We start from the raw sequence: 15,799 nt of genomic DNA on the forward strand, positions 1-15,799 counted from the left end.
ATGAGCAAAGGAAATGGATAGGCAGTTCTAAAAATTATAAAAACATACATTTTTAGCAATCTCACTTCTAGATATTTATCCTTTAGATATATTTGACTTACATAAAAGGTTATTATGACAGTATTATTAAAAACAGGAAACTCAAAACAACCTGGATATGCATCTTTTAGTTAGTGATTTTTGGAGTTATTTATATAGCCTGGACACAAATCCTTTGACAGATATATGTAATATGAATATTTTCTTGCACTCTATGAGTTGAATTTTCACTCTTAATGCGTATTTTGGTGAACAAAACTTCTTAATTTTAATACTGTCCAACATATCAATTTTTTTTCTTTTATGGTAATGTATTTTTATGTCTTATTTAAGAAATCTTGGCATATGCCACAGAGAACATCCCACAGAGAACACAGAGATGTTCTCCTATGTTTTCCTCTAAAAGCTTTATTTTTAAAAAGCAGATCCACAATCTATATAGAATTGTTTTTTACCTATGGTGTAAGATAAGGGTTACAATTAATTTTTTCCATATGGATATCCAGATTGTGTTTATTTATTGAAAACCATTTCCTCCACTGCACTGCAGTGTCATCTTTGTCATTAATGATATCTCATCACACGTGTATGTCTTCTGAACTCTGTTTTGTTCCATTGTTGTCTTACCTAGCTTGGTGTTGATTCCACGGTGTTATAATTATTATAGTTTTATAACAGGTCTTATATTGGGTAGCGCAAGTCCTCCACTGCCATTCATCAAGACTGCCTTTGCTCTTCTTGGCTTTTTGCATCCCTCTATAAATTTTTTAAATGAACTTGTCATATTCACTCACAAAACCTATTGGGATTTTGTATTGAAACAATAGGTTGATTTGGAATATTGACATCTTTATAACATGAACTTTCTAAGTCATGAGCATTGTATGTGTCTTCATACATAAATCTAAATACATCTAAATACATATTTAGATCTTCTTTAATTTCTTTCAATAGCGTTCTATAGTGTTTAACGTTGAGGTCTTGGACATTTTCATTAGATTTATTCCTAGGTATTTTTATGCAATTATAGCTAATATCACTTTTTAAATTCCCTTTTCCATTTGTTTTTGCTGATATTTAAGTACGATTTATTTCTGTGTACTGACTCTATATTCATACACCTTGTTTAACACGTTCTCTTGTAATTTCATATTTGTCTCCTCTCTCTGACTATATCAGTATTTATTATTTTACAGCTTCAGTCTCCTTTCTAAATATGTGTAAAATATCACTGCTGTCATAATCACTGAGACCCAAAATATTTTTCACTCTTATAACTGATATTTCAGATTCTTCCACTGCCATTATATCTTTTGTGTCTGAAGAGTTTGTGCTGATTTCTATTCAGGAATTGCTTTCTCTTTGATTTTTTTCTTTTTATTCTTCTGTCTGATTTCAACTTAGCAAAAATGAGACATCTTGATATATGATAGAAAGGGCTCTAGAATAGGCCACAGGAAGCTAGAGTTCTAGTCCTTGTTCTGTCCCTTCTGAGTTCTTTCATAATATTCTGTAAGCTAGGCTGGGAGAGGGATTTCAAACCAGTGTTCCCTAAATTCCTGTCATAATAATTATTAGAGGTGCTTATTAAAAACAGAGGTTCTGGGGCGCCTGGGTGGCGCAGTCGGTTAAGCGACCGACTTCAGCCAGGTCACGATCTCGCGGTCTGTGAGTTCGAGCCCCGCGTCAGGCTCTGGGCTGATGGCTCAGAGCCTGGAGCCTGTTTCCGATTCTGTGTCTCCCTCTCTCTCTGCCCCTCCCCCGTTCATGCTCTGTCTCTCTCTGTCCCCAAAATAAATAAATGTTAAAAAAAAAAAATTAAAAAAAAATTAAAAAATAAAAAAATAAAAACAGAGGTTCTTCAATCCCTACTCAAATCTATTGAAAAAGAATTTTCAAGAAAAAGGCCTGCAAATCTGTGTGTGTGTGTGTGTGTGTGTGTACACATGCATACATATATACATATGAATTGTTCTGATATATATAGAAACATTATATATATGAATGAAAAAATATACATATGAATGAATTACCCAACATCACTCTCACCATCAGGGAAGTTTAGTTTACATAGGACAAGATTAAGATTCCTTCCATCTGTGATATTATTTGATTTTATGAATCTTAGCATTGTATTGCCATAATCAAAAGAAGAATTTCATCTAAAGAAGAAGAAGGAGGAGGAGGAGGAGGAGGAGGGGAAGAAGAGGAAGAGGGGGAAGAGGGGAAGAAGAAGAAGAAGAAGAAGAAGAAGAAGAAGAAGAAGAAGAAGAAGAAGAAGAAGAAGAAAAGAAGAAGAAGAAGGAGAAGGAGGAGGAGGAGGAGGAGGAGAAGAAGAAGAATCAGGGGTGCCTGGGTGGCTCAGTAGGTTAAGTGTCTGACTCTTGATTTCAGTTCAGGTCAATATCTCACAGTTCATGAGTTTGAGCCTACATTGAGTTTGAGCTGACAGCGCAGAGCCTGCTTGGGATTCTTTCTTTCCCTCTCACTCTGCCCCTCCCCTGCTGGCTCTCTCTGAAAATAAATCAATAAACATTAAAAAGAAAGAAGTATCAGAAAACCGATGCCAATACTCTGAAGTTTGGTATTTGGAGTACCTAAGAGCACAAATAAATCAGAGCATTGCATCTACAGGTGCATTACATCTCTAGGTGCTCTGCCAGATCAAATGCTATTCTTAGAGGTATATGGCTGGAGCAGGGGGAGCCATTGATATAATCAGATCTTCAAGGCATCTTAAGGTTAACTTGACTACTAACTTATGACTGTTTTGCATCCAGAGTTATAACCAACCCAAGTCAGGAAAAGCAATACTTTTTGAAAGAACAACTACAGCTTAATCATTAATGCCACAGTCCAAAATGAAGCTGAACTCTGGGTAAAGGTTGGTGGGAAAGAAGCGCGATGCAGAGTATAATAGAAGCTGAGAAGACATGGTCAAAGTCTGAGGTAGAGTTTAGAGAGGGAAGGGTAGAGTTTATTCTGGCTTTATTTGTCAACAAATTACTCATAGAGGTAATGTAAGAATTCCGCAAGACATAGAGTTCTAGGTTCTCTCTTATATTCTCAAATAAAATAATTAATTCTCCTGTTTTCTGACCTTCTTGTTAGTTTTATCCTCATTTTTCTTATAGCTCTCTCAGTTTTCTTTTTTCTTTTCACTAACAACTGGAAGGGCATCATATATCTTTGTTCCCCATTGACTTACTGTATAAAATACATCTATCATCATCACTAAGTATTGATGAAAATCGTGATTGCAATCATATCTAGAAAGTGACCAGTTCATAATTTTTGCTCAGATTGAATTTCCTTTATTCATAAAATGATGGGTTCATCCTGAAGTGATGAAAACACAAGGACTGAATTTAGCGAAGAAGAGTGATTTCCAAATGTACATCACCAACCCTTTTCTCTGATTTTCGTTAGCTCCACCTCTTTAACTGTTTATAGGATAGTTCTAGTTGAACTTTATTATGTTGAAAACCAAAATCAACATCTTTTCTATATTTCCAAATTCAATTTCGTGATTACTTTCTCTCTTCAGTGCATTTCAATTCCCCTATATTCCTACATTTCCATTTCCATATACCCTCCATTCCTGAATAATGTCCATAGGCATTACTGATATGAATCTCCCATCTCTCATGGCAGTTAAAATTCCAGACCTGCCATTTACTGACCACACGACTTTGGACAAATTACTCAACCTCTTGGGACATTAGTTCCTATAAAATGGGGATTGTACTAAGAATTAAAATATAGATAGATAGATAGATAGATAGATAGATAGATAGATAGATATTATATATATAATACATATGTAATACATATATATTATTGTTGGCCATAATAGATGTTCAATAAATGGCAGCTATTGTGATCCTGAAATCAATCTATACTTGAGGCATGGTATTCTTAGCTATTTTGCACTCTTTTGCAATTCTCCAGCATTGTCTTGCCCCATCTTGTGATGTGTTCTTCTTACTTCCTTAAGCTCTTTTATTTAATCATTATTTTGAACTAGCCTCTGAGACCCAACCCTTTCTTTTCCCATAGCTGTGTGCTTTGCTTTTGGTCAGGCAGCTGCTGAAGCTGACACCCACAGGGTTAAACCTAGTCCACTCCCAGTGCCCGTTTTCACAGTAGGCTGGCAGCTGTCCCAACTTCCTACCAAAGCCAAATGCTTGAGGAGAGAGAGACTAAGGAGCCAGCTATGAATCCCTTCCAGAAAAATGAGTCCAAGGAAACTCTGTTTTCACCTGTCTCCACTGAAGAGGTACCACCTCAACCCCTCAGCCTCCCAAAGAAGCCACCTCCGGTGAGTCCCAGATTTAATTCAGCTTCTGACAGGAACAGACTTGCTCTTTTGGTTCTTCTTGGCCTCTGGAGTGTCAGGCTGAGCTGTATTAGGGTATCAAAAACTATTCTCACTTGGAATTAGAATTAACCTGAAAACCAAATCTAACCAGAAGTTTTCTTTACTTAGGAGAAGAAGCAGTAGGAAGAGGTAGTGAGATTTCTTCAGCTGGGATACAAGACTTTGCTGTATCTCATTGTATATTCTGAGTTTCTCTGGGGTGAAAAAAGAAGCAATTTGAATATCCAGGGAAACTTGGCAAGCATTCTTGCCTGGAGAACTGTGTGTAATTGTTCTTTCTTTACCAGTATAAAAACTCAGCCCTTCGTTCCCCCTGGATTCAGAGTCTTATGCTGGACACCAAGGAAAGTTTTAGAATAGATGCAGTGTCTGTTATTATGTGTGCCAGTTTACAGTGGGAAACAGGACAGAGAAACAAAGAAGTAATAATGTTTGCATTATATACTTGTGAAACACTTCCAAATTCATTATCTCATTCAACCTTCATATCAAAATCCTGTAAGTGGAGAGGATATAGTAATAATAGCCAATATTTACTGAGTTCTCACTATGTGCCAAGAGGTGGTAGTATTCCTATTTCTTTGGAATAATGAAAGTAAACATAAAAACAGGTATAGTAGTATGTCCAGAGTTACTATGTTAACACAGCCAGTGACGGTATTACATAGCTAGTAAAGTGTATTAACTAAACTCTAGGCTGTATAATTCTAAAGCTGTGATATGGGAAAGTAAGAAGCTTTTTAGCAAGTTAATATATTAATATATATTAATATTTAGGAGGATTGTTTATATCCATCTATATAGGTAAAAAAATGAAAACATTAATTTGTTGCTTCATCTATTTATTTAGTTATATCTCTTCTGGTCCCAGAAAATTTAAGGCTGCTTACAAAGATGCATGTTATTTCTTATGAAATAAGAGGCAATATAAATTTCATGATGAGATTTGACTGTCCAAAGTACAGATATCTCCCTCCCCACCTCATGTAAGTTGGGCAATCATAATGGGTAGGGATTTGAAATTAAACATGACATTCCTTATATACTGACTGATACAGCATATAGTCCTTTTAATGTCCAATAGGATTAACAAGAAATGTTATAGAATGACTTTCATAGGAAGAGTGGACATTTAATGTTATAAGATTTAAGAACTCTCTAAGTTCAAGGTGATCAATCAGCTTACCTTTAGGAATCTAGCTGGACTCTGAGCCTGGTTCCACCAGGCTCTGAATGGTAAGCCATCATATTGCCAGGATCCTCCTGGTATCATGGACAGGGAAGGTGGGAACAAGAGAGGTTAGTTCAAACAGTAGAACTAAGGAGGTTATTGACCTCTAAAAGTAACTGCTTCAGGGGCGCCTGGATGGCTCAGTTGGTTAAGCATTCAATTCTTGGTTTCAGCTCAGGTCATGATCTCAGTTTCATGAGTTCAAGCCCCATGTTGGGAGAAATACCACTGGCAGCACGGAGTCTGCTTAGGATTCTCTCTCTCTCCTCTCTGCTCCTCCCCGACTTGTGCTCTCTCTCTCAAAATAAATAAATAAACTTTAAGAAAAGTACCCATTTAAATGTAACTGCTTGGGTGTCAAATGCTCTATAGGCTAATTCTTTGTTCTGCTCTTAGAAATAAGTATGATTATTCTCCTACTCAGAGCCCCAGGCTTTTTAGTTGCTTGTAGGTAGATGGGAGGTCCTGGTATGTAGGGTCAAGGAATGTCTGAGCAGTTCCATGTTAAATGAATGAGGAACAAAGTAATATTCAAAATAGCTTCTATTACTCCTAAGTCAGCAATACAAGTACTTTTTAGTGTGATAATAGCTGTTTCATGAAGAGTAGGGGCCTTTGCTTCACGTTACCTATCATGGTGATTTCAAGTAAATGAATTTGTCTGTCATAGAGCAATCTAGTGATTAAATAGAGGGGAAAAGCTCATGCTTGAACCACTGCCTTTTTATTTCATAGAAAATTTGTGGCTCCAACTATCCACTGAGCATTGCCTTCATTGTGGTGAATGAATTCTGTGAACGCTTTTCCTATTATGGCATGAAAGGTAATTTTGTGTCCCAAATTCTTTCTCTTCTCCACTCACCCTCACCCCATGTTGGGAAACACGTGATCTTCTTTATGTACTTATTTCCCTTATCCACACTTTCTACCTTTATCCATATTGATCTTTTCCTCTGGCAAACATTGCCAATGAATACTGCATGGGATTTCACCTAGTGACAAGCCAAGAACAGAAAGGCCTTACAGATACCAGAAAACAGTCTGTAAGAATATAAGTGTGAAAACTTCCTTCTATTTTCATACATGTTTCTCAGGTCTATGAACAGACCTGTTTCTCAGGTCTATTGTTGAGAAGGAGAAGGCCGTGACATTGGAAGCATCTTTGGGATTGGCTTAAATGCTATGTATGTACATGGACTTAAGGGAGAAATACCACATTTGTACACTAAGCATAGCCTCATTCACTCCCACAACGTCCATGGTCCCTGCTTCTACTGCCTGACGGTCACTCCTCAGTCACTTCACTGATAGTAGTGTTGAAGGTCAAGATCACCTTCAAAGACCAGAGCTGAAATATACTTCTCTATAAATCATTTTAATGTATCTGTCTTGTTTTCTTTATCCCTTTTCACCTCAGCTGTGCTGACCCTGTATTTCCTGTATTTCCTGCACTGGAATGAAGACACCTCCACATCTATATACCATGCCTTCAGCAGCCTCTGTTATTTCACTCCCATCCTGGGAGCAGCCATTGCTGACTCATGGCTGGGAAAATTCAAGTAAGGAAGATGGGCGGTCACATCCCCACATTGCAGATTAATTGTGCAGAGATTTTTCCACTTCTTGCTGCTTGCTTCCAAGCAAAAATATACTTGTGTCATCCATGACAAATATGTATCTCTTTAAGATTGACAACACAGAAAGACTATCTCTCTTCATTATCAGTTTTCTTCCATTTTTTTGCATCCTTTTCAATCAGGAATTGTTTTATTTTTATTTTCCTTAAATCTAATTTTAATCTCCCATTCTATAGTTTAAGACCAATTCTTGTTATAATCTCAGGGATGATAAAGATTGCTACCCACCAGAAAATTTATAATTTTAGAGACCTCAGTGTAGTTACTTCATATACTCTCCATCTCTTCTCCAGAGCGAATCATCCCAACTCCTTTAGTATATTCTTATGAGTCCTCCTTTTTAGCTGTTTTACTGTTTCTTTTCTCTAAACTCTTTCTGTGGTTTGTTTCTTAAGAATATAATATTTTCATGAATTACACTGATGGTATATTCAGTTCTGCGTCTTTTAAGTCTCTGAAAATAGCACCAAGAGACATTTATGGGATGTTATAGTTTCCCCTACAACATTATCCTCATAGGCTAGAAATGAATGGATCTTGGCTATCCATTGCCAACTTATTTTCTATGGCTTTGTCATCTATGGATTTGTCTTAATTAGTATTTCTCGAAGAGCATTTTGTTGAAATTGGTTGATAGGATACAATGAGTGTAATATAGGAAGATAAAGCTCTCATGGTCAAATAAGTTTGGAAAATGCTAGGCTGAACAAAGTTAAAAAGATTTCTTTACTGCATGACTTCTTATAGCCTTTAACATGCTAATACACACTGTACAATTTCCAAGAAATTGTTATGTTATGTTATGTAGTGATTATGTTATGCTGTGTTATGGTATGTAGTAATTCCCAAACTTATTTCACCATGGAATATTTTTTCAGGATATTTTGTGGACCTAGTATTCCAAGGAATCCTCTCTAGTACACATTGGTTTATATCTCACTTGGCTTGTATATATTCATTGTTCTAAAGTGTTTACTTAGCATTTAATATATAACTACAACCATAACACAGCAGTGAATACAGTTTCTTGACTTGAGAGAAAGATGGTGGATTATGTTTGCTACTTATGTAATATTGGTTACCAAGTCCAACCAGATAGGAGATTGGTACTATATGCAGAATAAAAAGTATAAGTCATGACCTTTATTCAGTTATAGAATAAAAGACTCCCATAAATGCCCTAGTACTTTTATTTATTTTTAAAATGACTTCCTTTAAAATTGAAGCATGGATATGGCTTTTCATGATTTCTATAAACATCTACTGAGAGGGCTAACTACATGCTAGAATGCTTTTTTTTTATGTCAAGTTGCTTTTAAGAGAGCCAAACATTTTTAATCATAGTCTCTAGTGTGGTTTTTATGCTCTGTGTCCCCATGCCTATTGGTTTGGACTTACAGCCACTCTCTTAATGAATGTGTTTACTACCATCTCCTTTCTCTTTCTCTGAATAGGTATATAGCATGTTTTTTCCCTCTCCTATATTTTTTGTCTCATCAGAGCTGCCCCTCTTCATGCTAGGTTTCCTTCTCTGCCATCACTGCACATACTCCTTCTCAGTTCCTAAACTCTCATTAAAAATGGCTCTGGTCGTGAAATAAAACTTAAAACCTCTCCCTCTTTCCTTTCCTTTTCCACATTAACTTGTCTATATTAAAACTGAAGGAACACTGGGCTGTAAGTTAGAAAGTACAAGTTCTATGCCTAACCCTAATACTAATTAATTAGAATGTCACTCTAGGAAGGTTCTTTGACCTCTCAGGATTTCACCTTCCTCATTTGCAAATGAAAGATTGGTCAAGTCTATCCAGAAAACTTTTGTTTCCTGTGGTTAGTATTTCAATGACCCCCTTTCAAATGCAGAATGTCCAAGTCTATCTTGACTTCTTTCTCTTTCTGTTAAAGTTTCCTACCATTAGCTTCCTCTTATATTCTTCATATCCTAGACTAATTTCCTGAGCCTTTCACCTAAAATATTTTCTTTCTAAACCACTTATACTTCCTTTATCCATTTAGTCCAACAATCTGATATTGTTCTGATCTCCCTACTCAGACTCTATTATTCCAGCTTACACTTCTTTTGTTTTTTTCTCTCTGATGATCTAGCAGAGATCATCTCTTTTGGGTTCATGATAACTGGCCTTTTTTTCAGTCCTTTTTCATTCCCCTTCTATTTATTCTTTTTATTCCAACAAAGAAAACTCTTCTCTAGAAGATGCTACATGCCTTTTGGGAAAGCCTGTCCCCTTCCTTTGATATTAATTGCCATATGCAATTAATGCCCTGGATTAGTCACCCAACTTCTTATACCCTACTTGCCATTTTAAACCCTCTAAGTTCCCTTCCCTGGAGAGCCAACCGAAAGAGAGTAGGCATTTAGAATAAGAAATCCACAACCTGAGATTGATGGCATATCCAGCCTCTGTCTGATATTTTCATTTCATTCTTTATATTCCACATTAGCATATAACACTTTAAAATCACAGGTGTAAACTATATAATCTCCAAGGTTCTTTCTAGTACTAACATTCTACTTGTATTTAAAGAGAATGCTGGCATGGTAATGCACATAAGGAATATATCATAAAGGTAGTAATGTGCTATATTTTAGTGTGTAAATCTCTACATATGTTCTTCCTGGAATTCTTCGCTGTCCCACTTCCTATTTGCCGTTCAGATTTCTTGGAGAAACAACACAAGAAGTCCCTACCAACTGCATGACCTTTATCACTGGGCAGTCTCTTCATAGTCCCTGACTCCTTTATCACCCTTGATAACTTGAACATGAGGTAACTGTGGTAGGGATTACAATTAACCCAAGTGTTCGAGTAATCAGGCTGAACCTGAGAGCCTTTCTATCCATCCCATTGGTTGGGTTTAGAGAAAGTTCTTTATGTTACTCATTCTTTTTTCCTATTTACCTGCAGTTTTTTTCTTGATTCCTATTGATTTCTAGTGCCAAAGATATTCCTTGATAACAACACCTCTGGTCAAAGTAACCTATTGTCCTGGTTCTCATAGTTTAAAACATCATTTGCTGCAAATCCAACCAGTGGATGCAAATCCAACCAGTGGATCCAACCAGTGTAGAGTGAGTGGGGAAAAGGACAGGTCATATATGAGAAAAAAGCTTGAAGGGAATGTCCATTACCTCTAACACTACCGGGTAAAGAGTTGCTCTCTCTTTTTTCTGGTCTGTTTACTTCATTTACCACTCCTATATCTATGTACATTTCTCAGGTAATGCTTTCCTCCTCCTCCCCTTCCTCCTTCCATTCCATTTATTCTGGCACTGAGAACAGTATGAATTCTGACTCTGTATTACTCAACTCTCTCGATTCTGTTTGTAGACTGACTGATTTAACTCTCTCAACAGGACAATCATCTATCTCTCCTTGGTGTATGTGCTTGGCCATGTGGTCAAGTCCTTGGGTGCCTTACCAATACTGGGGGGACAAATGGTACACACGTGAGTAAAATCATGGAATAAACTGAACAACTTTTCTTTCGTTAGACAGGTCAATGTCTCACACATTCATTACAGGTTATTTTCTATTTTCTTACCAGAGATGTCCCTTTATTTTCCAACCTATTGTTTTATTACCAAAGTGGTTGAGAAAAAAAAAATATTTTGTGATCAGTTGAACTCTTGCCTACTTTAGCTGTCCTCATTTGTTTTTATTAAACATTTGGAGACTTGTAGAATGCCTAGCTAGTTTCCTTTTCATAACAACTCATCATATTCTTAAAGACAATTTTTTTTAATTTTTTTTAATGTTTTTGTTTATTTTTGAGACAGAGAGAGACAGAGCATGAGCAGGGGAGGGGCAGAGAGAGGGAGACACAGAATCTGAATATGGCTCCAGGCTCTGAGCTGTCAGCACAGAGCCTGTCGCGGGCTCAAATTCATGGACTGTGAGATCACGACCTGAGCTGAAGTTGGACGCTTAACTGACTGAGCCACCCAGGCACCCCTCTTAGAGACAATTATTAAAACTTGATGCCCCTCATATTTCCCCACCTATTCACCCACCCATACATCTGTACTTTGCTAGGACTAAAAATGTGCATAATATTTCTTTATAGTGTGCATTGCAGAAATCCTATCCAAAGCTTGGATTATTTTCATTTAAGTTCCATATATTCCGCGGGCGCCTGGGTGGCGCAGTCGGTTAAGCGTCCGACTTCAGCCAGGTCACGATCTCGCGGTCCGTGAGTTCGAGCCCCGCGTCGGGCTCTGGGCTGATGGCTCAGAGCCTGGAGCCTGTTTCTGATTCTGTGTCTCCCTCTCTTTCTGCCCCTCCCCCGTTCATGCTCTGTCTCTCTCTGTCCCAAAAATAAATAAACGTTGAAAAAAAAATTAAAAAAAAAAAGTTCCATATATTCCAATTGCTCTATCCCTCTTTATTTAAGCCATTGATGTTTATTAGGCCAGAGGCATTTGATACATACTGATGTCAGTTGATTCAGTCAGTAAAGAGGAGGGTTACAGTTGTTCAAGAAGTAGATCACATGTATTCATGTTTATAATCTGCCTATACATGTATTTATCTAATGAATTAAGAATTTTAAAATTTAATAAATATTAGATACCTCCTTCTCAGTGTCCCAACAAAAAGTGACACTTCTCCTATTAATCATAAAGAATTTTAACATTTTGTTTTGTGGTTAGGAAGCGTATATGGGATAAGTGTTTATAAGGCCCTTCTGTTGGTATATTCCTTAAATTAAGACAAGATTGAAAACAGTGCTTTAACTGTGGAATTCCTTCAGTATCTGCTTCTATCTATTGCACACAAAGGGTAAATGGAGCTCTCAGGGACAAAATGCGCCCCTGCAATGCATACTTTCTGGCAGAGGCTCAAAGGTCATAAATACTTTAAGTGTCTCTGGGTCTCTCCGAGGAATGAAGGCAGATGGAAAGTGCCTGCAGAAATGTGAAGAAATGTGAAAGGAATCTTTGCTCTTGTACATCCAATTTCTGCAGTTGTGCTTCATATCAATATGGTTATATCCTTACCTCTCCATTTCAGAGTCTTATCGTTGTTTGGCCTGAGTCTAATAGCTTTGGGGACAGGAGGTATCAAGCCCTGCGTGGCAGCTTTTGGTGGAGACCAGTTTGAAGAAAAACATGTAAGAGACCTGTTATTTCTGTGTTTTCAAGTACGTAGAGCAGGCACTAAAAAGGTACCTAGCAGGTAGCTATTTGCCAAGACTGAAGTAATCCACAGGTCAGGAGTTCTATTAGGTGCTGGGTACTGGTCATTAAAAGAAACACTGAAACATGTTCAAAGGAAAGTAACCAGGGTGGTGAATGGACTAAGACACATCTTATGAAGAAAGGTTGAAAGAATTGGAGATATTCAACCTACATAAGGTAAGAATTAAAGAGAATATTATAACTATCTATAAATATTGATAGTAATTAAACCAGAACTAGTGGGTGAAAGCTATAGGAAGTTTTTTGCTTGATGGAAGGAAAAATTCCAAGAGTTTGAAGCAGTGAGTTTACTCTCACTTGAAGTATTTGAGAAGAACCTTGGTAGGTACTTCGAGAATGGGAGCTAATAAGCAGTGTAGAGATGATTTAAGCACATCTGGCTGAAATCCTATGAAAGGGGGAAATGATCGTTCAGGATAAAATAGAATGAGATTCTATAGATGAACTTGTCTGAATGATCATTTCCTCTTTTCCTACTTTCCACTATTAATGGGGGGGGGGGGCGGGGGGAGGGCGGGGAACAGGTATGAATAAGCTGCAAATGGGCCTAAACGAGGAAGCTTGATAATTAGGCAGGGAAAGTAGTCTATTTTTAAATAGGCAACATTTTTGGCTTTCTCTCTTTTGCTCTCACTTTTCTTTTTTGTCTGTCTTCATGTATTATTCCCTCATCTATAGCAATTTCTCATGTTTCTGGTTTTTGTCTCTCTGTTCTTTCTCTGTGTCCTGCTTCTTGTGTATCTCCTCCCCTTCGGACCACTTGAGTTATTATTTTATATTCCCTATCTGTCCGGGGGTACCATAGATCATAATTGCTTGCTGACTTTGGAGAAATACCGACCTTTGGCAACCTTTGGGATTCTAGGCACAATGAACTGTACAAATAGGTGAGTGGAATAGATTTAAAAGGGGGGCAGAAGAGGAAGCAAACACTGTAAACAGAAAATAGGGAAGGACAGATTGTGCTACCGTGTCAGGAAAAGATCTGTGGTACCAGAATGAAGCATAATGAATAAAAACAACAACAACAACAAAAACAAACAAACAAACAAAAACCCTATATTTTAAAGTTGTTTCATTCAGTAACTGCTCTACAAAGATATTTCAATAATAAGACAAACCTACTTCCAAGTTTCTACCAACCACTTCTAAGCCCACGGACTTCCTTTTATACTCTCTGGCAGAATTCCCATAAGTACTAGGTGAACTACCCTGCTTGATCAACAATTTAACCCACTGTCCTATGTTCTAGTACTATTCCTATACCACACATTCCATAAAATCTATTTAACTCAATCACTCACTTAATTAATTCAGTCTATAAAAATGTGTTGAGTCTGTAATATGTGTCAGGGACTATGCTAGGTAGTAGGGAACACAAAAATGAGCAAGATATGATTTCTGTGCTAAAGGAACTCTCAGCCTACTGAATGAAACAGACATTTAATGGAAAGAAATTAATATTAGGACATATATAGGACACAAGTGGCACAGTATTATAGGATGATCATTTTTTTCCCAGGAGGGGTATAAGAGTGTTAAAGATGTTTGTACTAGGTTTGAAAGATGGGTAAATGTTTGTATGGGTTATGTGTTAAAATATCTAATATGTTTTTCAGATATCATGGAGGCAATATCTGAATCTGTTTCTGTGCACGTACCTCCAGCTTAGTCTGAACGTAGGGTAGATGAGCTAGGAGGCACATCACACTTATTTTTTGTTTTTTTGTTTTTCAGGCAGAGGAACGGACTAGGTATTTCTCAGTCTTCTACCTCTCCATCAATGCAGGGAGCTTGATTTCTACATTTATCACACCCATGCTTAGAGGTTAGGATCTTTTCTAAGGGGCCCTGTGTAAGGTTTTCTCTGACCAGTCAAAAATCTTTTCAAGGCTTCCTGCTCTTCATCCTCTACTTTTACAAGGGCTTAAAAATCTGAGAATTTCTTTTAATCTTGATTTGTCTGGCCCAAAAGAAAGATTATGGATGAGGTGATGGGAAGAAAGAGGATGGCTATGTCTATGACCTCACAAACTTGAGCTTGCAGAATAGAACACCAAAGATTCAAGATTCAAGGTTACTTTCTTCTGGCCTAGGAGATGTGCAGTGTTTTGGGGAAGACTGCTATGCATTGGCTTTTGGAGTTCCAGGATTACTAATGGTGATAGCTCTTGGTAAGTACACTGGGACAGAGGAAATTAATAATCACTGATGCCTGCTACATGAAAAGCATCATCTAAGCACTATTTTATTCAGTCCTCACACTAACCCTATTAGGTAAGTGTTATTGTAGGGATTTTCTCTAGACATTGGAGATAAATTAACAGAATGAAGTCAGAAACCAAGGAAGAAAGAAAGAAAGAAAGAAAGAAAGAAAGAAAGAGAAAGAAAGACAAGAGAAAGAAAGAAAGAAAGAAAGAAAGAAAGAAAGAAAGAAGACACAAAGGAAAGAAGGAAGGAAAGGGAGAAACATGCCCAAGGTTATATAACTAATAAGTTTTCTGGGGAGATTTTAAAAAGACTAATCTCTGTGCCTTATATTGGAGCAATTAAGTCAATATCTCTGCAGGATGGAGGCTAGGTATCTATAGTTTTTTTAATATCTAGGTGATTCTAAAGAGTAGTCAAGGCTGAGATCCACCGTTCTATACTACAATATGTAAGGAAGCGAGGAAGATAATTAATCCTTTCTCTCAATCTAGCTTATTTCATCTGATAGTTATTTATCTGGTTATTGGAAGATATTTTTAATTCTTTTAAAGTAGCTTCTAGGTTTTGCTATTTCTGTCCTGCTCTTCAATGCTCCCAAGGAGCTTTCTCTTGATCAAAGGGAATGAGGGGAGTTGGATGAGTAGGTGGAAACTGATGCAAGTTAGATCAAGTGGCATTCTCCTTACCACTGACAACCCAATAATGGAAGAGGAAAGAGGATGTGTGTGTCGTTTAGTTTATGCAGTCTGAGGGGAAACTTGGACATGATTGTTCCTAATCACTGACCTGGAAACCTGTTCTCACTCTGAGCCTTTGGGTGACACCCCCCTGGAAGATATCCAGCACAACACATAAAGAACTCAATAGAGGAAGAAAGAACCCAAAGAGTCAATGTTCAGTCCTGATTATTTTCTACCAGGGGTGGTTAATAGTAATACTCAGATTCTAATTCCAATTTCAAGGAAACTTCTGTGTTATTCCAGGAGAGCTGTGATAATACATTCCCTGCTTCCTTCTGCCTTTGAAACCAAACATTTTCCCAAATATCATCCTGGTTTTCCACTTAGTGCTATGTCTCC

General features: G+C 37.3%; 1 protein-coding gene across 3 annotated transcripts in view; it reads left to right on the plus strand.

Annotated features, from left to right (window-relative positions):
• Positions 1-4,182: 4,182 nt before the first annotated feature.
• Positions 4,183-15,799, plus strand: part of SLC15A2 (solute carrier family 15 member 2) — a 35,206-nt gene continuing 23,589 nt past the window's right edge. Inside the window, exons 1-7 of one of the 3 annotated variants that reach the window (XM_043594298.1) lie at positions 4,183-4,360; positions 6,387-6,474; positions 7,069-7,210; positions 10,665-10,757; positions 12,322-12,421; positions 14,247-14,337; positions 14,606-14,683. In XM_043594298.1, coding sequence (XP_043450233.1) covers positions 4,223-4,360; positions 6,387-6,474; positions 7,069-7,210; positions 10,665-10,757; positions 12,322-12,421; positions 14,247-14,337; positions 14,606-14,683 — 730 coding nt within the window. In that variant the 5' untranslated portion in view covers positions 4,183-4,222. The remainder of the gene's footprint in view (positions 4,361-6,386; positions 6,475-7,068; positions 7,211-10,664; positions 10,758-12,321; positions 12,422-14,246; positions 14,338-14,605; positions 14,684-15,799) is intronic. The other 2 variants (XM_043594299.1, XM_043594297.1) reach the window with 2 other exon arrangements.

Source organism: Prionailurus bengalensis, chromosome C2 (genome assembly GCF_016509475.1).
Source record: "Prionailurus bengalensis isolate Pbe53 chromosome C2, Fcat_Pben_1.1_paternal_pri, whole genome shotgun sequence".
Lineage (NCBI taxonomy): Eukaryota > Metazoa > Chordata > Mammalia > Carnivora > Felidae > Prionailurus > Prionailurus bengalensis.